We start from the raw sequence: 24,096 nt of genomic DNA on the forward strand, positions 1-24,096 counted from the left end.
GCGCCACGGCGTTCTGCGCTGGTAGTGGTGACACTGGCATGAGGCTTACTAGCCCCCGATTGCGGTTTTAAAGTCATGGTAGAATCACTTACCACGAATGCAAACGCAGAACCCAGTCAGTTGACTTCTGAGAAACAAATTTTAGATCACCATTAGAATCACTTTGTAATTTTTACCTCCATGCTTTCTGAAAATGAAAATTAATGAGTGTCGTGTGCAATATTGTTGATAGAGGGCGCCACAGACTGATGTCTAGCAAGCGTCTGCAGGCGGTCATCGTGCCCGCTGTCCGCCAGTGCTGTGAAAAACCGACTTCCGGCTACCGGAAACGTATCGATGGTGAAATTTGAATAAACAAAGTGACGCAGATTTCACAGCAACAGATTCAGCGATATTAATATTACACTGTAGGTACAAAGTGATCCAAGTCCTTAAAACCTTTAAAACCTTTAAAACCTTTAAACCTTTAAAAGATTTAAAATTAGATTTGGACCACTTTGTACCTACCCTCAGAACAGCACATAGTTCCGCCACCAACGCTTTTACAAAATGCTGGAACATGTTGGCCGAAATTAAACACATGCTATACTGATATCGATGAATTTCATGGTCCATCAGTTGAAACAACCAACACGTTCGGCACAAATACAAATTAACAACCAATCAGTTCAATTCGAACCGGCGACATCCGGTGAACGCCTCCGCTTCGGAACGGAATCAGTCTTCCCGGTGCCGTTCTTCCTGGTCTTCTTCCATGCCATCACCTCCGGATGTCCTAAGTAAATCTGGTTGAATCCAACTCTGCGTTTCATGTATCCACCCGCCAGAGCGATCAGATGGCAGCCATGCTCCGCTCTGATGTACGTGCCTTCTCTATGATCGTAAAACACCGATTGACCGGAGTATAAGTAGTCGGCTGCGCGAACGATTTCCTCTTGATCTGGGTTTACTGTCATCAGGGTTTCGCCCTCATCATCATCGACATTATGATCCTCGTCGTCATCGCTAGTGTCACGCAGATGCAGGCAGAGGAAGCCTGATCCACGCGTTCCCATCACCAGTGCAGGAAAGAACAAGCTATAATCATTGTAAAATATTTTCTCCTGGTGCTGGAATTCCAAGTCGCGGACACGGATGACTGGAGGCCGGCGGGGATGCATGGGAAATCGTTGTTTGTCCTCGCGTATCTCTTTCAACGTTGATGCATCCAGCATTCCTCCCTTCGCACACAAATCGTTTATGTAATCGTAAAATTCTAACATACCGTATGATTAAAAACGTCAACAATTTTCACTACTTTTACGAAATTATGTACTAACCTAGTAATAATTTTCAATCGTACTAGTATATCAGGCAGCAGCGAATAGCAATTGCCTTTACATAAATAATTCATTTTACTTTCAAATTTGAATTTTTATTGCTGGTATATGTCCGTCAGAAGCAAACGCTTCAATCGCCTTACTTCTGCAGACAATCCAGAAATTTGCTTTTTGGTCAACAGAGGGAATCTGATCAGATAAAACTGATCTCCCAGAACCTCCCGCCGGTTGGCGGGTGAAGGCTCCAAATTGTCCCGAGTACAGGCAGCCACCGCAAACCTACCAGAACAAACTTCACAAATCTGAAACACACGTCTAATTTCTACAAGGCTACAAGCTACCCTTAGTCTAACAACCAAAAGGTTTTTCAGTTACTCCGATCGACACTTATGAATTTCAATTGGGCGGACGGACCAGAAGTCACTGCCGGCTTTTTCTGCTGATATTTTTTTTCTCTGTATTTTTATGTACTCACCATAAATTCTAACTATAGATAGTTAAACTCGTGCACATTTCATTACACACTCCAATGACTTCATTATAAGAAGACAGTGAACCAGCGGCTTGCATTCTTTAATTACCTATCCACAGCCGCGTAAATGAGCGCCTCTTCGGCCAAGAAGGTGTCGCGTTCCAGAAGTGTACGCAGTGTGCTGGGCTGTAATTCCGTGAAGCGTTCCGATTTGAGAACTTCCTTACAGTGCACGTCCACGTAATGCAGACAGTTTTCGACAACACTATCGAGACCAACAGCCCACGCCAACGCCTACACAGCAGTTCAGTAAAATACCAAGAGCGATAGTACAAGCATTAGCAGACCTACATTCTCCAGATGCACTAAATAGCGAGCAGGGTCGGCTTCCTTGCCGTTCCTCGACATGAGATCCCGCATGACGAATTCGAAGCAGATGTCAGCCAGCAGTGGCAAGTCGTATTTGTCGGCGCACTTCATCGTCGGAAAGACATCCTCCATGGTCACGTTTTCGTTATCGACATAGATGTATCTATTGTGACGCACAATACAGAATTTAAGCCAATGAACCGTAGCTCATTTAGCAAACAAGATCCAAGCTTTCCAAGCTCATTTTTAATCTTTAGTCTTACTTGGCTTTCCAAGCTCATCTTTAATCATCCGAGAAAATTTTATCACAGTCATTACGCAACTTCAGTTTTCGCTATAACTGTGTAAAACGTCGAAACATTAGTAAAGATACGTACTTCAGCATTTTTCGAAGCCTTCAGGAGGAATATCCGGAAGATCGATAGCACCGTCGCATTTCTCAGGCAGACTTCCGTTAAACATGGCGTATAAGACATCGCTGGCGCTGCTCAGCACGAACCTGTTGAATAAATCGCCAAAAAGTGAATAAATAAATGAGCTACTTGTATTATATCGGACGCGACGTATGGACCACGTCTTTATGTGCGCTGTATGTAACGCTATTCCTGAACCCGAAAAAGCTAGTCCCGGCTGAGGAAAATCAAAAATTTCAGGGTTAGGTATATACCTAACCAAATTTCAGATATACCCAAAAAAAGCACAGACCGACAAAATTTATGCGCATTATTCTGTTTAGTTATGCAGGAGAGTGACGAGATCGTAGGAATGCGTCTAGAGGGCTAACATTAACGTACTTGTGGGCTTTGAAGATCTTCGCTGTGCCGAAATCTCGCCCCACGGCAAACTGCACATCGCTAAGATCACCACTCTCCAACATGTGCTTCATCCGCTGAGCGATCGAGTGAATCCTGCCTCGTGGGGTGCTGGGTCTGGACGGCTGCCGTGCAGTTTGTGCCATTTCGACACATGCGCAGTGGATGCTCTCCTAAGATTTTGAGTTTTGACAGCATAAATTATCGTGAGATTAAAACCTCTCAATGGCAGAGTAATAATAATTCTTAACGTAAGATTATCGAGAGTTAACAAGGATTCGCCATCACTGCTCATGCATAACAAAAAATTCAAGTTGCAGATCGTCAGTTCGAAACGGCAAGATGTGAAAAATTACGAGTTTTATGACTCAGTGTTCGGACGAAGAACTGCTTTTTGACACTTTTTACAGAAAACGCAAAACTGAAGATTTTGTTCTGCTGCAGTGCACACTGCACACCGGAAGTAGACCCTACTCAAACCATCGCCCGCATAAGGTGGAGTTTATCAGGAATGCGCACCTAGGCAACCACCCGTGAATGCCTTTCTGTATGATGGAACGTTTTCCATTATTCGGCAACAACCAGCCCGCGTTCTAATAAGCCGGCGTAGGTGCCAACTGCCAAGTGCATGCATACAAAAAAATGAACCTCTGTAACTTAAGTGCGTCTGTAGATTATTCAGCAATAATGTCCGCTCGAAGTGGCGGTGCGATAAAGAATGTATTCCGCAAATAATAATCTGTAAGGCGCAGTACGTAATGGCTGCCTTTCTTAGTTAACTAGTACTTCCGAGGCTTATTGTTACGGTAAAGCTGATCGGTTTGGTAGCCGAAATTTGCTGTAAAAACAAGCTAATTTCAGACAACACGGCACCGCTGCATTACGGTAAAGCTGATCGGTTTGGTAGCCGAAATTTGCTGTAAAAACAAGCTAATTTCAGACAACACGGCACCGCTGCACGGACAAGAAAACCATTACCGGAAAAAATGCGAATTTTTCAAGTCTGCCAGCTGGAAATATCGACTGCAGCGCGTCACCGTTAACTTATTCCATAAGCGCTTAGATTTACGACGCAAGCCTTTATGGAAGGTGCTTTCTGACTTTCCACATGGTAACAAATGGAAACTAGTTGGGACGCTCGAAGCAACACTTCTAACAACGATGTAATGGTTATTGGTTACAAATAAAACTGATACGTAAGTACAAATGTACAATAACCGATTTAATTCATAATAACTGATTTCATGCATTAACAGTTTTGACTCTTGCCTGGATACGGTTAAATGGGCGGATTTAAAATGGACTAAGCGTTTCCTTCAACTTTATGTCGAGCATTACTGTTTGCTGTAAAACTTGTTGTCTTGATTTGCGATGTTTTACATGTAAGGCGGTCACTGATGCGAGAGGCCTTTCTTCCATGTTAGTCTATGACCTCGTGCAGGACATCCCTGATTGTTGTAGACAATCAACAATCAGGGATGTCCTGCACGTTAGGCAAACAAACTTATTAAACAAACAAGCAAACAAACAATAGAACCGATATCAATGATATCAATATCAATAGCAAAGCAGTCCGCGCGCATCCCGGTTTAGGAATTTCAAAGGGACTTATCCAAGAAACTTGCGATCGGCCACACTGCACTCCCGGATCACCTCGGGCATCAATCCGGATCGTCGAAATCAACAACCATTTCCCGGCGATCCACTTCAGCACGTGCTTACTATCGCGCCGCATGCAGTTCGCTCAACTTGGTACTATAGCCGCGGATCCCACGCAATGCACCCCCTGCATATATATCCCCCTATTAATAACATTTATATGGAAAGACAGTTTCATATGTTTCGGATGAGTGGCTCACAGATAACAGCATATGATTCACGAGTGCACATGTCGGTTCATGGAAATCGCTTACAGCGCTGACTGATAACGCCTGGGCAGTTATAATTTTGTCTCGTTCGTTACGAATTTTATCATGGTTTGGCAAATTTTGTTCGGAAAATACAAGAACTAATTCCAGCTGACAATTACCTGTCGGCACTTAGCTTCTACACATAAACCAACATGTTTATGTGCACACGCTCAGTTCTAAGCACTTTATATAATGTTATGTATTACAATTAAATATAATGTTATGTATTACAATTAAATACTTTTTCGTTTTTTTAATTATTTAAAAGCGCAATGCGAACGTATGTGATACGGTTCGGTACAATAATGCATTTCGGGACTTCCGGGCGTATTACTATAACCCTTTAATAACAAACACTATGCATGTATAGAGATATAACTAAAAATTTTGCTCTTTGAAAGATTAGGGTTTTCTTAGCTTTTTATTCGTGATAATCGATTCTGAAACCTGCCTGTAATACAGTACATAGTTTAATATGCATAAGGCCGTGCACTATGCATTATTATGCATCTGCATATACGTACATAATTATATGTGTATATATATATAGGTAACACTTTATAATAACTTTTATACTATTCACCTTCGCAGACCTTCGCAGATTTAGAGAGAAATCTACGTAGAGACAGTACGGACAATAACAGCGATACAACTTGCGGACTTGTGCATTTCGTTAGCAGCTGAAAATTGAGTACGATACTGTATTAATGACAGTCGACATGTGTAATTTTTCATACGTGCCATGAAATACTAACCGATTCCGTAAACCGAATTGAGACTTGGCTTTACCGACACTAGCCTGCATTTTTATTTTACCGATAACGTTAATTACTTAAAAAATTAATGGCTTTCTATCTGCAAATTACACCGGTTCCTAACACCGCTTTTATATATAGTACTTACTACTACACTTTAAAACAACTGTATGCTTAAACTTTTGATAAACGCGGAAAGTGCTTACATTCTTTAAGAGGCCAAATACCTCGTACTTTACCGGTGATAAAGTTAAATACATCTAACAATAAATACAGCTCGATGTGCGTACTTACATAACAAATCATTATAAATGTATATAAACTCCCAGTACTTATTTAAAGAACACCGCTGAAGTAATACATTGTTTGTTTCATTTCATATTTCTATTCATTAATCTTATTCATTATGATTAATTACTGTAATAGAAGACACTCAACGGTTAATAGCTGAACTCCCACATGCATGCATGCAACAGACGCGCACGGTCGCGTACGTACTCTTATATACAGCAACACTCGTTTATAATAAGTCGTAACATTACTCGTAGGGTATATAATGATCTCAAAAAAAGTCTCTTATCAGGATTTCACACGGAGTCGCGTCGCAACGGCTGAAAGCGCCACACAGTTTCATTGCGCGCGGCAAAAGTTGTCAGTGATGCAAAATCAAAACTTAGTGTTTTTAGTCCATCGCAAGCTGCATACCGCACTGCACCACTAAATCTTCATTAATTTTTACTGGTTTTACGTTTCCCAGTAAATAATTATCGGCAAGCGCCAGTTCATACAGGACTGTTGTAACTTATTGGGATGATAACGGAGCATCGGGCTGTGTCGTTGCGTCTTTTAGGCGTTGATTTTGAATCGTCTGAACAGTGGAGCCGTATTTTATTACAGATTTATATCTTTGCTTTGTGAAGCAGCGATTGCGAATTGTTGCACAGTTATTGTGCGCACTGCACCGTGATGAATCTCTAATTGCTTCACAAAAGAACACACGTTTAATGATATGAAGCGAAAATGGACTAAATGGTTTGTTGTACAAACCATTCACACAGAAACCGGCAGCGGTCCGTCGAATGTAGTGAACGAAATGCTTGTCACCGGAAAGGATGAATATAATTTTGCAAAAATGGGATTAATTAAATGTTCGTGTGCCGGTGTTATTTCTATCAGTTAAAAACTATTGCAGCATTTTAACACAATAACTCCTCCTGAATCTAAATCGCCCCGCTGGTTAATAAAGAAAAACGTCTAATACAAATGAACCCGCACAAGCTCATTAATACAGTTACTGCTTAACTTAGTATCGTACTACAGAATACTAATACAATATTAAAAAGACAGCCGCAACGATTTGGGGGGGGGCACAATTGTACCGACAAATTATTATGATTGTTAATTGCTATGTCGGATCACGACCAAATACTTCCAGGACAAATTTTGTCTTTTTCGAGACAAAAAAACACTGATTTAATGGTGATTGTGATTCATACGTTTCCCGTATGAGTAAACGTCTAAGTAAATGTACCGATATTACTATGATTCATATATCTATTATTGATGGGGTCCCAATATCCGCCGCTCGAACGACTCGCTGCCTCAACGTTGTGTTGATCTTATGATCCTCTCGGCATAACTGGACGACCATGTCCCGTCCCTATTCATCAACCGGTCTTATATTTCGGTCTTTCCCGTCGGTTACCCTTTTTATAGGTAAACCGGCCACCGTGCAGTCACTGCCAGCGTAAACCGACTGCGATTAACACCGCGGGCTTGGCCATTGGTAAGAAGGTTGTCAGGTAGAGACGGCCGGAAGTGCAAAAATCCATGTCACGTTTTCCATTGTGCTAACAAGAATTAGCCGCGTTTTGTCGGTAAGCTTCTTGCCGTTTACCGACCGAGCCTGGGATGTAGGATTAAAGTATGATGATTAATTGTACTGGCACATTAATTGTCTTCTAGTGACACTATCTGTTTTTTTTATTCCACGGTTTAACGCAACCATAAAACTTTCCACACGTAAAATTGCTCGTATGAAATATGAACAAAATAACCCAAACAAATCAACTGAAAGCATATCTAAAGCCCGAACCAAACATTTGGAACAGATGTCCAATAAAAGGGGCAAAAGCAACAGTTTTTTAACCGAAGCATTCATTGATTGATGCAAATTTAGATGCTTCTCATCCTTTGCTCATTGCTAGACAGATGTAAGATCATGGGGACCATACAGTATACGAGTACCAAAATTATGCCATTGCTCGAATTATAAAATTTATAATATACAGAAAAACACGCAGAAGTTAAGTAATCGTGGCAATAAAACATTTTTGATAGTTTCGAACTCAAGGTTAATTCAATAGGGAGTTAGCTGAGTAAGCCAACGCTACAAAAAATAACGCAGTAAATAAGTATGACTTGTTACGTTATTGTGATATCTCAAAGAACTGTTGAAAGTGGCTGTCCATTATCGTGGCAGCTGATCTTCTACGTTTGTTTACAACCTCGTGCATTTATTAAGCTGATTAAACAACAAACAGCAAACAAAACATTGGAATATCTGCTCAGAAATGCGAAATGCTACACTGACAAATTCAATGGTCCATCAGTTACAAACAGGGTGAAGCAACATGATCGGTACAAACCCAAAAACTAATCAGCTCAAAGCAAGCCAGCAGCATCCGATGAACGCTTCCGATTGGAAACGGAATCTGCCTTGACGTTGCCATTCTCCCTAGTTTTCTGCCACGCTATCACATCCGAATGTCCTAGATAAATTTGGTTAAATCCAACTCTGCGTTCCTTAAATTTGCCCGCCGGAAGAATGACATGGCAGTCACGACCCTCCGATCTAATGTACGTGGCATCGTCATATTTGTAGCAGATGGGTTGACGGGCGGTTAAGTAGTCGGCTGCACGAACGATTTCGTCCGGGCGTACTCTCATCAGGTATTCGCTGTCGTCATCAGTATCATCATCATCGTCCTTATCGCTAACATCACGCAGACGCAGGCAGAGGAAGTCTGATCCGCGCGATCCCATCACGAGTGCTGGAAAGTACAGAGTCATATCAGCGTAAAAAATCTTCTCCTGGTGCTTGAATTCCATGTCGCCGACACGGATGACCGGGTGCCGGCGGGGCTGCGTCGGAAATCGTTGTTTGTCCTTGCGCATCTCCATTAACGCTGATCTATCCAATAACCCACCCTATGCACACAAAACGTAATAATTTAATTGCTGAGAGACCGCTGATAATAACTCTACATGCTGCTGATAGTTTATCGGGCAACAACTACTACAGCAACCATGATTGACCCATAAGGTGATCATGCTTCCAGAACCTATTGAAACTTAAATTTTACAAAATCAACAAATCGATGTATTTACTCGAAATAAAGTAACGTTTTAGACCTATTCCATGAGTTGGCAGTGCCCATGAGTTGGCAGCGCCTTCGCGTCTTTTTGACGTCAAAAACGACGCTTCAAGAAACCGGTCCAAAAACTGTTTCTTAATTTCGGGTAAATAAAGTACGTTGACTGTATCTGACAGCAGCTACATCAGTAAATGTTAACAGATGCTGCTTTTTTACGAATTTCGTTGGTATTTATTTTCGAATTTCAGTTAGGATTGCTGCTATTTGACTGTCCCCAGCCAAGAGTTAATCCCCTTACTTCTGCAGGCACGCCAGCCACTTGCATATCGGTCATGACTGGGACTCGGATCAGGTCAAAAATGTCTCCCAGGATTTCGCGCCTGTTAGCGGGTGTTGGCTCCAAACAGTCCCGAGCGCAGGCAGCCGCCGCCCATCTACAAAAAACCCAAGTTCACAAAACATAAGCACACGATAACAAGCTACTTGTACGTTAGTCTGACAAGCAGAAGCTTTTTTCAGTAACTCCGGTCGTCGTAAATCGTAATTCGAAGGTGAAGCACTTACGACACTTTTGAATTACTATTGGGCGAACGAACCGAGAGTCACTTCCGGCTTGTATTTGATGGTATTCTAATTTCGTTTGTATATTTTCTTATTACAAGTTCCATCACGGTTCTGTTCATCGTGCTCATTTCTTCATTTCTTGTACCTATATATTAACAACATTAAACCAACCGTATGTGCTCACTAACCGATCAACAGCCATGTAAATGAGTGTCTCTTCGGCAAAAAACGTCTCGCGTTCCAGAATTGTGCGCAGTGTGTTGGGCTGCAATGCTGTGAATCCTTCCGACTTGAGAAGTTTCTTACAGTGCACGTCTACGTAATGCAGACAGTTTTCCACGACACTGTCGAGACCAAGAGCCCATGCGTTGGCGTGGGCTGCAGTCGCCTATACAGTAATTAGTCCTGTTTGAAGTAATAATTATAATGTGCGATAGTACAGGCAGGAGTAGACAAACATTTTCCAGATGCAGCAGGTAACGGTTAACATCGGCTGTCTTGCCATTGTTCGACATGAGATCCCGCATGACGAACTTCAAGCAGATGTCGGCCAGCAGTGGCAGGTCGTATTTATCGGCGCACTTCAACGCTGGAAATACATCCTCCACGGTCACGTTTTCGTTATCGGCATAGATATATCTGCACAGGTCGTAAATGTATGTTCATTGGACAGTAGCCCACTAAACGAGCCAAGAATGTTAAAATCTACTCGATTTCAAAGCTGATCTTTAACCATTTATTTGCCCCGAGAGTAATTTGTCAAAGGTATTACGTAACTTACATTATGAACTTGTATATGCGTAAGACAACGAAGCATTTTTGCTCTAACACGTACTGAAGCATTTTTCGAAGCCTTCCGGAGGTATATCCGGAAGAACGATAGGGACGTCGCACTTCTCAGGCAGACTCCCGTTGAACATAGTGTAAAAGACATCGCTGGCACTGCTTAGCACGAACCTGTTAAAGTTAAAAGTCGTTAAATAAATTACTTACAGATACTAGTTACTGGGGTTGTACCGGACGCGACCTTTCAACCAACTTTTAAATGTCTCTTACATGTAACTCTTATTCTTCAGTCAAAAAATGTTTGTCCCAGGTGAGGAAAAGTAAAGCTTTCAGAGACAGCGAGAAAAAAACATAGAGACCGAATCTGATCTACGAGAATCGCATGAGACGCAATGTTAAGTAAGTACTTGAACACTATCCTAGGCAAACAAGTGCGAGTCTAGTTTGATAACTTTAATGTAGTACTTGTGAGCACTGAAGTTCTTCGGGGGTCCGAAATCTCGCCCTACGGAGAACTGCACATCGCTCAGGTCTCCACTTTTCAACATCCGCCCCATCCGCTGAGCGACCACGTGAATCTTGCCTCGTGGGGTGGGTGGGATCGGTCGCGGCGCAGTTGTTGACATTTCAATAGATGCACGGTGGGGTACGCTCCTTCGCTCCTATGGATATTGACAGCACGAAACGGAATTGACAGCGCTTAAATGTAAGAATACTAATTTTTTGTAACGTTCTTATCGAGATTTAACAAGGCTGCTTCGTCTCTGTTGTACCGTATGCAAGAGAAAGAGAACAAACGCTGCAGTCGTTAGTTCGAAACGCCAAAATGCATACTCGTATACATTTTTGGCGACGAAATATTTTTTACACAAAGAGCGAAACTGAATTTTTGTTCTGGTGCAGTTGCACACTGCACACCGGAAGTGGATTTTTTACAAACCGTCGCCCGCATAAGATCCCGCTTTATCAGGAATGCGCACCCTATCGACCGCCCGTGAATACTGTTCTGTATGATGGATAAATCATAATTCAGCGTCCACTCAGCATCAACCTATAACTCAGAGTGCCCTACCGGTAGATGTGGCGGTGCTGGCTGTATTTTTATTATTGCTTCCGGCGATTTTTGGTAAACTGGTAAGTACCAACGGTCCCGTAACCGGAAATTACTGTAAAGAAAGCTGGTTTCAGAAAAGGTCCCCTTGAAATTAAGGGCAAAAGTATGACAGAACACGTATTCTTATCGTCCGCCAGCTGGACATGATCAAGTGCAATGCACCACTTGCACGGATTCCGTAAATTGTTTCGTTGTAATTAACGCACGCCTTTATGAGAAATGCTTTCTGATTCTCACTACATTAGTAATCTAAGGGTTGCACCGCTCAAACAGCAACTGATATGCAAAAAGAATAACAAAATAATGTAATTCATAAGAGAATAGATATAAGTATGCGCACTGCGCAACTTATTCCGTACTCCGGAGCAGGATTCCGGAAATATGGGGAGGCTTATCCAAGGAGCTGGCTGTTGGCTGCCTGCCAATCCCGGACCACCTTCTCGGGTATCATCAGATCAGCAAAATCAACCACCATTTCCCGGCCGTCGACTTCCACCACGTGCTTATCGTCGCGCGACATGCAGTACATGCCCGCGGCCTCCCAACACTGCACCCTCTGGCCAAATGTAAGAATGTCCGCCGCACGAATGACCCGCCGCCTCAACGCTTGGTTGAGCTTGTGATCCTCCCGGCACCACTGGACGACCATGTCCCGTCCCCATTCCTCAACCACCTTCCCCGGATAGTAGTCACCGCCGCAGCATTGCGCGAACACGGCCTCGCGATACTGGTACGGACCAACGCGGTATTGGACGGAGGTGCGCAGCTCCGCTGGAAACGGGAGTGCTGGCTTTTCCGGGGCGTGTTTGTGCAGAAATATATCGCGTAGCTCGGTGGGCAGCAACAACCCACTCTACACAGCAAAGGCACAACAAGATTAACAAGTCATTTTTACAAAACAAAATTTAAAAGGAAACACAGTTTCCGGCGATCGGAAGTGATGGATCCGCAAGTTATTTTGCGATGCCCGACAAAATGTACTCGTCCTGGAAATCAGGAAATACAAATCCAAACTCACTTGGATCGGCCCAGCTGCCAGTTGGACATCGGTTAAGAGCGGAAAGCGGACGAGAAAGAGCGCCGCACCCAGCACTTCGCGGCGATTGGCGTAGGACGGTTCCAAGTTACGTTCTTGACAAGTCTTTGCTGCCCACCTATTTGAACAAACCAGCAGTGCAATTTGGTCCGCACATGACAAGAATTTGCACTTTTGAACTGTCATTACTTCTCCACTGCCGTGTACACGGTATTCTCGTCAACGGAAAGAGATGGTCGCTGCAGAATCATCTGCAGACTGTCGTGTCCAATGCTGCTGAACTGCTCCGATCGCAGTATATAGGCTCACTGGTTGCGTCAATGATGTCCATACATTTCTCCACAATCTTAACGTGGCCAGGGCTCCAACGGTTGACCTGTGGAACCGACGTATTATTAACCATGATTTTATCCAGGAGAATTCACGGGCTATGATAAACCTTACATTTTCCAGTGTGCTCAGGCAGTTGTCTGAATTCAGATGCTTGTTTATGAAGTCACAGCAGAAATCCCCCAAGAATGGCAAAGCAAATTTGTCAGCACAGTGCAGAGTGGGGAAGACGTTGTCTACACTGATGCCTTCCACCGAATCAGTGTACACATAATTGAGTAGATTGGCGAACGCTTCGGAAGGAATGTCGGGGAAGTGGATGACCAGCGGGCAAGACTCGAGAATGCTGTTGCTGATCATCATGTTGAACACATCGCTGCTGTTGCACATTATGCTCCTGCAAAAACCACTCACCTCAAAGACTCACACTCATATCGCCTAGTTCGTGTAATTTCCAATTAGTAAGCGCGTGTACTTGTGCGCGGGGAAAATTTTCTCAGTGCCAAATTGGCGTCCCAAGGCAAACTGCACATCGCTGAATTCTCCGCTGGCCAACATTCGCTTCATGCGATCAGCTAGTACTCCACCAGAGCCGCGACATTCTGTGCTGCCAGTGGTCGTAGCACCGGTAGCAGTGCTGCTGGCGTCCGAAGTCGGGTTTAGGCACATAGTGGAGTGATTTGCCATGAAATACTAACTATCTTCACTTTTATATTCTGGGCGAAATCCACTTGACTTTCGAGCCAAAGAAAACGAAAAAATATTGTCACAAGAAATTTTTCAGTCGAGGCGGAGGTGGCTCCCACTTCTTCGGCTTGAACGGTTAAACCGTTGTACGAAGGCTTTCATGTCAGCACCTGCAGGCGGTCACCAAGCTAGGATTAAATTGTGTAGTGTAAAATACTAAAATGGACTTCCGTCTAGAGCGGTAAAAGCAACAAGTTATTGGAATTTGTTGCAACTATAGAACTAAAGCAGGCAGACTCCATTAATGGAACCTTTAACGTGCTATTGGAAAATTGTTTTGGAAAAATTTGGAAAATGGATATTTTTTTGAGTGTGATTTTATGCGATAACAGTTTGAACAATGATGTTATGCAGGTTTTACCTTACCTACCTTTTTATCGGCAGATGACAAATTATTGTAAACGGAACATTTTACGAGCACTTAATCCACTATGTAATACGGGCTAGTGAGAAAAATACGCCGATCTGATTGCTCTGTACAAATTTTATCAGTTCACACCACCAGCTCATAAACTAATGGTTAACAACTCAGGCTTCTAAGAATAACAGTAAGGTGGCCCAACATCATCACCAGTGCCCAACAAAAGCGGCAGTAAGTTACCATGCTGGCACAGGTTAAAAACTGAAACATTTGTTTCAATTTTTAACCTGTGCCAGAATGACAACTTTCAATATCCCTCAACAGTAAACAAAAACCGTCTCAGTAGCGATCAATCATTTCCAGACAAGCCAGCAGCGTCCAGTGAACGCTTCCCCGTTGAGACGGAAGGAGCCTTTCCGCTGCCGTTCGCAATGGTCTTTCTCCACGCTATCGCCTGATCATATTCTAAACAAATCTCACTAAAATTAACTTTGTATTCTCTGTTTGACCCAGCAACGATGTGACGGCCGTTCTCCGATCGGATATACTTCACTTCGCTGCGACAGAAGAAAACGGGCTGATGGAGCGTGCAGTAGTCTGCTGCGCGAATAAGTTGCTCTGGGCTGAGCTTAAGCAGGTCGTCATCGTCATCATCATCCTCATCGTCATCTTCGTCTTCCAGAGGCACGCAGACAGCGGTTGATCCACGCGATCCGATCACATGTGCAGGAGTGCAGTAGGGCGGCTTAAACACAAATACTTCTTCCTGGTGCTTGAATTCCATATCCCCGACCCGGATGACTGGTTGCCGGCGGGGTAGAGCGTTGAAGCGGTGTCTGTGATGGAATATCTCCACTAACGCTGAAGCCTCCAGGAATCCACTCTGCGCAAATAAATGAGAGTAATCACAAATTATCGCAAATAAATGACAGTAAACAAATCTAAATAATCGGTTCAAGCCGTACTACATGCACATTTAATATTTGAATCATATTTCAGCAATCAGAAAATCAAATATCGCCGTTTCGGTCTATACTGAGTTAAAATCGCGATTTTTTTGTCTTCGCCATCCCAGCTACAATAAATTATAAAGGTTATTTTGTGATCATGCTACGTGAGATAATTCAAATAACACTGTAGGTTAGGTGACTTGGACCAACCAAAATCTGAATTTCATGTTGCTCAAACACCTGTAACGGCTTGAACTTGAAATTAGTTAACTTGCATTATTCTTTATTTTTCGAAATTTATTTATTTTTCGAAATTGTTATTCGAAATTATTAATTAATTTTTTTATTTATTATTTAATCATTAAATTTGATCCTTCGAAACTAATTTGCCTGTGAATAGCCGCAAAAAGCATAATCTCAATGCCATACTTCTGCGGGCATTTCAGTCAGCTGCATGACAGTCATCACCGGGAACCGGATCAGGTAAAACAGCTCCCCCAGGACCTGGCGCCGGTTTACAGCCGACGGCTCCAAATTGCTTCGGGTGCAGGCAGCAACCGCCCATCTGCGAGAAAAATTCAGTCAACAGTTGTCAAATGAAATTCTCAAAGGAAGCGCCTGCACTACAAAGTGTTTTTTGTTCGACCATTCGTAGTTCACCACTAACTCACATGTATTAACTTAACATTAGCTTTTTCAAGTGTCAGCGATAACGAGTAAGTACTAGCACTAGAACTAGAACGTACTTGTATCTATTTTGTTTGATGGACGAAAAGCCACTTCCAGCATGAGCTTATGGTATTCTTATTAAGCTTTCAGTTACAGATTTTAATTTTTCTTATAATCCTGTCTAATTCGGCCCACTAACCCCTCACAGAACACTGAAATATCGTCTAACCCTACTTACCGATCCACAGCCATACAAATCAGGCTCTCTTCAGCAAACAGCGTGTCGCGTTCCAAAATGGCACGCAGCGTGTTGTACTGCAATTCCGTGAACCGTTCAGATCTGAGGATTATTTTACTGTGCACATCCACGAAATGCAGACAATTTTCCACGACACTTTCGATACCAACAGCCCACATAAGCGCCTACACAGAGAGCCCGAGGATTGAGAATATACTGTAGTGTAGACAATGAAATTCAATAATTATTTCACTTCTAAATATAACCAGACATCTGTACATTCTCCAGATGCAGTAAATAGCAATCGGCATCGCGAAACTCCGGGATGAGATCCTGCATGAAGAAACCGAAACAGAAGTCGCCCAGAAATGGCAAGTCATATTTGTCAGCGCACTTCATCGTCGGGAAGACATTCTCCACTGTCACATCCGCCTTGTCAGCATAGATGTATCTGTCGTAATAATTCTTAATGGAGAACCAAGTTCGCTTAACCATCTCTCTTTCGGTAAACCAGCTTAAAAGTACCTCTATTTGTACTTTAAATCGTGCGATAATCCCCGAACACTTTTGTTGCATTTTCTGAAAGATCGTTTTACATCGAACGACACACCATTTTTTTCAAATTCTAAAATGGATTTTTAAAATTTTGCAGTTCATTTGCAAATGCGAGAAAAATATCCGAACCGTGGTTCGGTGTAAAAAACGATTTTCATGCATAGGCATCTAAGTGTACATGCAAGATTTAAATTAAAGGGGATCGGTCCACAATGAGAATTTTTGGTACATCAGATTATCAGAACACATGAAAAACTTAAAATTTCCTTACAGCCGTAACTCCCGAATCATATTACTCGCATTACATATAGTGGCATAAACAGTTTTCACGCCAATATGTTTAAAATCACTCGGGCTACACAATCATCACAATGCCATATAAATCCAAGCAAAAAAGTCTTTGGGAGTACGCGACATCGCATGTTATCGTGCATGCACATTACCAAATCCAGGATTTGGTAATCGCGTACAAACTGATCCAAATGTCAAAAGCGTCGCAATGTTTACTTACTTGAGCATATTTTCAAATGCTGGGGGAGAAATTTCCGGAACATCAATGGCATCATCCCGATTCTCAGGTAGGCTCCCGTTAAACATGGTGTAGAAGACATCGCTAGCGCTGCTCAGCACCAACCTGTTCGAATTTACGAATCAACACAGATTAGCACACCTCGATTTCGCAGGAAAATTCAGCAGCAACACTGCATCAGGCATAAAAGTGGGATAAAGTCAGCTCACTTGTGGGCTTCGAAAATCCTCGCTGGTCCGAAATACCGACCCACGGAGAACTGCACATCGCTCAAATCTCCACTTTTCAACATCTGCTCCCATCGCTTCAGTGCCCCTTCAATCGTGCCACGTCGAGGGACGCTGGCTTCGGTCGATCGGAGCGGAAAATTCGACATGGCTACCACGCTGGGATACGCTCATAGGCTCGTACTGATACCTTAAAGATACTTATTACAACAGCCTCCTGATGTCAGATAGAAGCTGATGTGGTCGTAAAGTTACTAGACTGGCGAATCGCTGCTCCGTGCATGAGAAAATCAAGGCAAAAAAGTCCGGGAAAAATCACTCTAAAATCGCTAATGCGGAATAATAGATTTGACATATTTTTATCGAAACTGAGGAAACCCTGGCAGAGATCTGCTAAGGAAAATTCATTTCAAAATTGTCAGGTGTATTTGCTAAGGCGCACACCGGAAGCTGATCGTCTGGGCAAACCGCTGCCCGCATGCAGGTTATCAGTTATTCCGTGCACCAGGGCGACCGCCTGTAACTAAAGTTCCGTATATTCTGTCGACCAATGTCCACTCTTACTCTGTGCCACACTGTCGCTTGTCAGCCACCTTGGGTGCAGCATCGTGCCGTGCGAACTACTGACTGGATTTTAATTTCGGAGCAAATCAGAAAAATTGTAAATACTTTGTACTTATAAATCAAAGGCTGGTCGCACAACTAGTGCGTCAATTTTCAACATGAAACTTAATGCGTGCCATAAATGATGCAGTCGGTGTGATTTATTGGTTAGCTGCACAAGCGCAGCGGCGGCATTCGCTAAGAGCGCAGCTGGCACTGGTTCGAGTCGTATTTTAAATTTAAATTGGTAAATTAACAGTATCCTCGTGTCACAAGTGTCCGCCCTTTTTATTGTTAGGCAAATTCAACAATTTTACAGACTCTGCAAATAGCGCATGAAAATAATGACAGGTAGCTATAAAAGGTAAAAAACTAATGCTTGTACCAGAAAACTAAAAATCGTCTTGTGTCGGAAATCGTATTATTTCGTAATGCACAAGGTATTCCATAACCGGGTTTAGGACAGAAAAAAATGGGGCTTATCCACGCAACTTGAGATTGGCACCCTTCGACTCCAAGAAACACTTTCTCCGAGAGCATCTGATCCGCGAATTTTGCCATTTCCCGGCCGCCTCCAAGGCGCGCAATCTGGTACTTAATAAATTAATTATGCCTTCCGTTACCGTTAGTGTGATGGTAGAAGAAGCCAGTATGTTGTCATGGTATCTTTTCCCTTTATCGCTTGCAACCCTCTTGACTCGACAGCGAACTGGCGGAAGTTCTCCAGAAGTGCTTGGCTGTGTGGGCTCAAATGAATGTGTCCTGGCAAGCCGTGACTGCACATTCGGGAGGCCATGTTGATTGTGTCACCGAACCTGTCATGTAAAAGTTGCTGAGAACCTTCTCTTGATTGTTACTTCCGCATTTGGTTTCAAAGTTATCCTTCGCCCAGTGCTTTCAAGAGCGCAATATTCGCAGTTGTAAATATCTGCTCAGAAAGTAAAATTCTTCAGTGGCACCGTATGACGTAGCTTACAGGCAATAGCGTGGCCGTTTCAGTCCCATAAGTCCAGCGGCGCATGGACCTAAAAACAACTGTCACCGACGCCCGAACTTTACCTGACGACACGACCCATAACTACCATGTTTACCGGAATGCATGCCAATCTTAAATTGTAAATTCAGCAGAAAGGTCGACTGATGTTTAGCCTCCATTAGCTTAATCACAAATCCCGCCATCCTTTGGATGTGGTTTTTTCCGATGCGCTCTGGCAGTCCACTCGCTACCTGCATACGAATATGCTTCTATCTGTGAGCAACCTTAAATTAGTCAACATAATCGGTGAATACCATAAACGAATCCATAACTGCCTCCACTTTGTAGACCTCGCACTCCGTTGACAGTCTGTCGATAAAAGCTTCCGTGGCCGCGATCAAGGATATCGTCATCTCCGGCGAACTACTTTTGATAAAGTCAGCGAATCCATATAAATCAGCGAACAGAACCGTCACAGACTCAAAAATTTCAGCCGAAACTTTTTCACCGGCGCGCAGCTGCTTTGCCACGGATCTACATGAAAAAGAATATAGTACTGTAACGCGCTTTGACAAAACGGAAAATCGGAACAGAAGTATGCTTTTTTTATACTTCGGAAGGAACTGAGAGATGATAGCGTCGCATTTTTCCATCTCTTCCTTAAGTTCCCAGGTTCTAGTCGCGACTTGACCTTCCAACTCCATTGCATAACGCTCTAGTCGTTTGTAAATTTTGTCAAATAGCGTAGTTTTCTTCTTATTGGGAGCCAACAAAGGATTAATCTGGACCATTTCACGACGAAGTCTTGCTGCATCTGGTCGTTGAAGCGGATCTGCGCTGAGACATAACCGCAGTATGTCAGGAATGTCCGGCGCATCCAGGCAAAGATCGAGAACTTCGGGAAAACTCGGAGAATCTGTAAATTCAAATGGGAACTGCCCAGGATTAAGCTTACGTGACGGATACACCTTATCTGATCGGTCGTTACGGGCAAAAGCGTCGTGATACAAATTAACACATTAAAAGACCGTCCGGACATGAATTCGGATCCGGCCACTTTACCATAAGTTCAGGATAAAAGAGCTTTGGCACAAACGGTTTTGTCGGTTATAGTCGCTCAGAATACTTTTTCTTACCTTGTGCAGCTGCTATGATTTTCGCGAAGATATTTCCCGCGGTCAGTATGTCGTAGATGACCAGACCTGATGAGAAAATATCTACCATCTGTTGTGATTTGTTGTCAGCGCTGGCTGTTGTTCCGGGTGGTGACCAATATACAGATTCTCCGATGACATTCTGACATAAATTCGTGGTCAAATCTCGGTTGGCTTGGCATAAGTTATGCCGAATTTTCTCGGAACCCAAATGCGCCAGTTTAAGGGTGAAATGCTTATCCACCCAGCAAGTCAGGACACTGATTCGCCCATGGTATTGTAATGATGAAGAGTGAACATATTGAACTGCCTGCAAAACTGAATGCAAATGAGAAACCTGGTTTTATTATCGGTTGGACACCCATAGTTTCGTACTTCGATATAGTCCAGCACTAAGGAGCTTTGCATTGTCGGGTCTCTGCTAACAGAACTGTCAAATACGTCCGGCAGAGCTCCTCGTGAGGGACTCTCCATCACCGCGGAGATGCAGTAAACGCCGGTTGTGGAGGCTGTTATGGCCAGTCCGAAGAACTGGCAAATATTGATGCTGTCCATTTTGTTCAGCTATAAAACCAAAACCTGGAAAGCCCTGTAAATGCACAAATACTACGCAGCACGTCGCAGTACCTTGCGAAACAAAAGAAGGAGTTCTTTTGTTGCATGTATATTAGCAAAACTTGCCGGACTGCTTCTACTGACCACTTTCCAGCCCATCACCGGCTTGTTTTTAAAAGATCCAAGAAGGATGGCGTTGTTAAAGCTCTGCAGAAAACAACGCCGTACAGAGTAAACTTTACTGCGTTAATGTGAGACACATTAAAAACTTGCGGGCGACGAAGTGGTTGGGTCACGTAGCGCGTTTGATTCCAATGAGTAACGGGGTTTTCTTCCTTGTGCAGCTAGCAGCGAGAGCCGGGAGACTACTCTTTGATCTGGTGCCTCCAGATACACTTGCCACCAGGGGTCACGGAGTAACTGGTTGTCTGCTTTGCGTTTGACGAACCTAAAAAGCGTAAACTTAAGTACAGTAAAATTATGACTAACTTACTATTTTCTTCGTCTTCTAAAATTCCTCTGGTGTATAGTGTACCGCTAAGCAATAAATAGTTATTGGCATAGGAAGTCGTAAGTTTTAATTTTTCTCCAGTTTATATAATTGAATCTTGAATGTCGAATAAATGAATAAGTTTGTAGCTGGACAGTACTGTAAAGGTCAGCTGCAATTCCGTTGTTATTTCTGATTGGTCTAACCGCTGAAGAAGGTTACTTACACTGCACATCCCAGGACAGTTATGGCCCCGAATGAACAAACTAAACTGATCGATAGAACGTAAGTAAATCGATTATCACCTGTAACGTACATGAAATGGATAATTCGCACGGACAGCACGTAAGTATGTCAGGCAACTAAGGGTTTCTTATGTTTGCGACATTTTCCTAACCAGGCATACACGGCGGGCGTTGCTTGAGATATCCACATAGCGGTTCGTTAGGTGGGGGAAAAGAAGCATTGGAAGAACCCCACACTAACAATTGCTGCAGTTCTTGTATATTCCCGGTCTGACCAAACTTTCGCAGCAAAGGCTGTTGAAAAGAAAATAACCGGGGTGTTCTATTAGGAAACCAGCTAACAAATAACATAAAACTTACCTCACGACTTCCGTTTGCATTGAAAAGAGAAACTGTGAAGTCAGTACGCCGCTGTCCATCGCTGTCGATGTACATAGTGTTACCAAAGTTATCTGCAAACGTTCTATTGCGAAGCCGTTGCATTAGCGCCGCACCACTCCAATCTGGTTGCTTTTCCGTCGCTATTATATCGTTAATGATCTAAAAGTTGACAACTGGAAAACATTCTGACAGACACTGACGCAGTTTTCTGTTCTTCTGTTTGTCTGGAACTTACTATAGCTGAAAGAACTGGGAACGTCATCACTCTCGCATACCGCTGCCATGCCGACAGACGACTGTGCACAGTTTGTTCCCTGTCCTTTTAGTGTTAGCTATAGTAAGTTTTAAGTTTGCCGCCTATTTCGCTCAATTTTATACCGTTTTCATAAACTGGCCACCCGTCACATCCCATGTGACGCTCGGCGTGACTAAAACGCCGATCACGTACACTTCTGCTTCTGGTATCAAGTTTTCGTTAAATGTACGGGTTATCTTACTCAGATCGATTTGCTTGCGTCATCTGCTTTGCTTGCTACGGTTGCGTATCCCAAAAAACTATGCTTACGCAGGCTAAATGCCGGCATTTCCGGACAATTTTCTGTATTTTGTGTAATGATAGTATCTGATTTTCTTGTATAAAGAACTCTGGAACAAATTACAGGATATTATTATTGGAAAAAGATGTTTGTATAAGCTATAAACAAAATAAACGACCGGAGTGCAGCGAAGGTCCTCTACTTCAATTGAAATAAATGGTTGTTCATCTACCTGTTTGTTGCGGAAGTGACTCGATGACGTGATTGGCATTTGGGATTTAGCCCACACGACATCATGGAATAATAATTATACACACTGTAAGCCTGTAATTATGTATTATTTAATAATAAAAATTGTGAAAAGTATTTCAAAAACCGAAAATTTTGATAGTAATGCGGTTTTTAAAAAATCACAGTGGTATTATTCTGTGTATTCTACAGAAATCTACATGCGCTTTATTTGTACTGAATCGTACAGAACAAATATCGCTCACAAAATACATTCAAATAAATTTAAAATATCCTTCTACGGGTATGTAATGGATTTGACCTGACGATTATTTAACAGTTCTATACTTGCCCACAAAAATCGTGCAAACTGAAATGCATCCTTTTCTCGGGTTACCAGCCGATCTCACTGATTTTAATCAATCACAGATAATAATTTTATGATAAGGCAAAAAGTGTCGGAGGACTAAATTTTTAAGAATAATTTATAAAAACAACGAAATCGCGAAGCCATCAAACTCACTGCAAGGGCTGCGCTTCGGTCTACCAACGCACAGTTCGGTGCATTTTCCTAGGACACCAAAATTACGTTAAATTACGTTATGAATCACCATGAAGATGGATCACCTTCCCTACTAAAGACCTGCAAACGATCTGTAATTGGCGTATAATTGCACTGAAAAATGATATCTGTTATTATTTTTTCACGCACTCAAATTTCCGGATTCCGGTGCAGGTAAATATGTATACCCATAATGACATCTCAGGACATCCTGATACAATTAGTATAATAAGCATCCATCAAAGCTTTTCTGTTTCATTACTTGATCGTTGACTTTCATGAGAAAGAAGGAACAGTTTTCCAGTTAACACTGTTTCGTAAATATCTACGTTTTTGCTGTTTTATGGAAACTATACATTGACGATCCGTATAATTTATAAACTGATTGCCATAAGCAAAGCTTTTAAAGAGTTTGTACATTGTAGTGTTCAGAAGCTTGAGCAGGATACGTGGGTGCCTAGTTAGGAAGACTTATACGTAACTGACCACAATACGAAGGAAACTGACAAAATCACAGTGTTAAACCTTTTTTGACCTTTACTGTCGGGCTTACCTCCGCAAGTGCAAAGATTGTGGTGTATCCACTGATGATAAGAGTATACGGCTGAAGACAAAAAGCGTACACGAATGTAATCCAGACCACATTCTGAGAAGAATTACTTTTATCAGGGAGTGATCGACCAACCTGGCTCTGTAGAGGATAGGTAAAATTATAATCTCTTTCGGCTCGCCGAAGAATTTCTGCTCCAAGCTGCCTCTTTGCAGAGTTGTTGGTGCTTTCGCTTGGATTGATTATCAGCACGGAACGAAACGCTTGCAGAATAATCTAGTGACACAGCGATGAGTTAATACTTCCTTTATCGCAGTTTGCGAGCAACAGGAGCTAAACAGTTGCGGTAAGATGTCGCTACAGCTACTAAATACTATTTCAGATAAACGACCTCATCCATGGTACCAAAGTTCACCTACGTGCACAAGACCTTACATTTTCGTACACTCCCAAACACTTTTTTGCATTGTTTTAAGACATTCTGTAGTAATTTATAAACACTGCGTAAAAACCGTTTGTGCGCGCCATATCTTGTTGGGGAGTTATGGGTAAATTTAAATTTCGAAAAGCGAAAAACGCAGCATTGGTTTCTGGTAGTTCTAGCGTGGGAGATGATAAAATATAAGCGCGGTTACGCATAGAATATTAGGATCTTTACTCACCAAGTCGTTTTTATCGCTCGCTTGCCAATATATT

The 24,096-nt window shown here is 42.6% G+C and overlaps 4 protein-coding genes across 4 annotated transcripts; all 4 read right to left on the reverse strand.

Annotated features, from left to right (window-relative positions):
• Nucleotides 1–668: 668 nt before the first annotated feature.
• Nucleotides 669–3,337, reverse strand: LOC129600538 (BTB/POZ domain-containing protein 6-B-like). Its single transcript, XM_055499094.1, has 6 exons — nt 2,955–3,337; nt 2,538–2,659; nt 2,143–2,323; nt 1,901–2,085; nt 1,463–1,598; nt 669–1,220 (listed from the first exon to the last, which is right to left on the reverse strand). The coding sequence occupies exons 2-6, from the start codon at nt 2,543–2,545 to the stop codon at nt 669–671; spliced, it is 1,062 nt and encodes a 353-aa protein (XP_055355069.1). The 5' UTR covers nt 2,546–2,659; nt 2,955–3,337.
• Nucleotides 3,338–10,123: 6,786 nt separating this feature from the next.
• On the reverse strand, nt 10,124–10,926 carry LOC129600551 (BTB/POZ domain-containing protein 1-like). The gene is made up of 3 exons (XM_055499106.1): nt 10,830–10,926; nt 10,414–10,535; nt 10,124–10,217 (listed from the first exon to the last, which is right to left on the reverse strand). The coding sequence occupies exons 1-3, from the start codon at nt 10,919–10,921 to the stop codon at nt 10,189–10,191; spliced, it is 243 nt and encodes an 80-aa protein (XP_055355081.1). The 5' UTR covers nt 10,922–10,926; the 3' UTR covers nt 10,124–10,188.
• A 3,201-nt stretch (nt 10,927–14,127) lies between these two features.
• Nucleotides 14,128–17,498, reverse strand: LOC129600532 (BTB/POZ domain-containing protein 2-like). The gene is made up of 6 exons (XM_055499089.1): nt 17,103–17,498; nt 16,876–16,998; nt 16,089–16,260; nt 15,810–15,994; nt 15,332–15,467; nt 14,128–14,835 (listed from the first exon to the last, which is right to left on the reverse strand). Exons 1-6 carry the CDS (start codon nt 17,267–17,269, stop codon nt 14,302–14,304), a joined length of 1,317 nt encoding a protein of 438 aa, XP_055355064.1. The 5' UTR covers nt 17,270–17,498; the 3' UTR covers nt 14,128–14,301.
• An 832-nt stretch (nt 17,499–18,330) lies between these two features.
• LOC129600539 (atrial natriuretic peptide receptor 1-like) lies at nt 18,331–23,638 on the reverse strand. The gene is made up of 14 exons (XM_055499095.1): nt 23,536–23,638; nt 23,404–23,454; nt 21,504–21,683; nt 21,296–21,437; nt 21,125–21,203; nt 20,682–20,856; nt 20,553–20,615; nt 20,229–20,417; nt 19,836–20,163; nt 19,312–19,615; nt 19,014–19,233; nt 18,815–18,950; nt 18,700–18,748; nt 18,331–18,538 (listed from the first exon to the last, which is right to left on the reverse strand). Exons 3-14 carry the CDS (start codon nt 21,624–21,626, stop codon nt 18,349–18,351), a joined length of 1,998 nt encoding a protein of 665 aa, XP_055355070.1. The 5' UTR covers nt 21,627–21,683; nt 23,404–23,454; nt 23,536–23,638; the 3' UTR covers nt 18,331–18,348.
• Between the last annotated feature and the right edge of the window lie 458 nt (nt 23,639–24,096).

Source organism: Paramacrobiotus metropolitanus, unplaced genomic scaffold (assembly GCF_019649055.1).
Source record: "Paramacrobiotus metropolitanus isolate TYO unplaced genomic scaffold, Prichtersi_v1.0 Parri_scaffold0000182, whole genome shotgun sequence".
NCBI classification, from domain to species: Eukaryota; Metazoa; Tardigrada; class Eutardigrada; order Parachela; family Macrobiotidae; genus Paramacrobiotus; species Paramacrobiotus metropolitanus.

Coding starts and splice junctions, on each gene's coding strand:
- LOC129600538 (XM_055499094.1), bottom strand. Junction 1,599..1,900: donor ATTTACGCGGCTGTGGATAG/GTAATTAAAGAA, acceptor TTGTTCTGGTAG/GTTTGCGGTGGCTGCCTGTA. Junction 1,221..1,462: donor TTTCTGGATTGTCTGCAGAA/GTAAGGCGATTG, acceptor TTGTGTGCGAAG/GGAGGAATGCTGGATGCATC.
- LOC129600551 (XM_055499106.1), bottom strand. CDS start 10,921: ATGGGGCGGATGTTGAAAAGTGGAGACCTGAGCGATGTGCAGTTCTCC. Junction 10,536..10,829: donor AAGAACTTCAGTGCTCACAA/GTACTACATTAA, acceptor TAACTTTAACAG/GTTCGTGCTAAGCAGTGCCA. Junction 10,218..10,413: donor AGGCTTCGAAAAATGCTTCA/GTACGTGTTAGA, acceptor CGACCTGTGCAG/ATATATCTATGCCGATAACG.
- LOC129600532 (XM_055499089.1), bottom strand. CDS start 17,269: ATGTCGAATTTTCCGCTCCGATCGACCGAAGCCAGCGTCCCTCGACGT. Junction 16,999..17,102: donor AGGATTTTCGAAGCCCACAA/GTGAGCTGACTT, acceptor AAATTCGAACAG/GTTGGTGCTGAGCAGCGCTA. Junction 16,261..16,875: donor GCATTTGAAAATATGCTCAA/GTAAGTAAACAT, acceptor TTATTACGACAG/ATACATCTATGCTGACAAGG.
- LOC129600539 (XM_055499095.1), bottom strand. CDS start 21,626: ATGCAACGGCTTCGCAATAGAACGTTTGCAGATAACTTTGGTAACACT. Junction 21,204..21,295: donor ACGCCCGCCGTGTATGCCTG/GTTAGGAAAATG, acceptor TGTACGTTACAG/GTGATAATCGATTTACTTAC. Junction 19,234..19,311: donor ATCTCTCAGTTCCTTCCGAA/GTATAAAAAAAG, acceptor TTTTTCATGTAG/ATCCGTGGCAAAGCAGCTGC.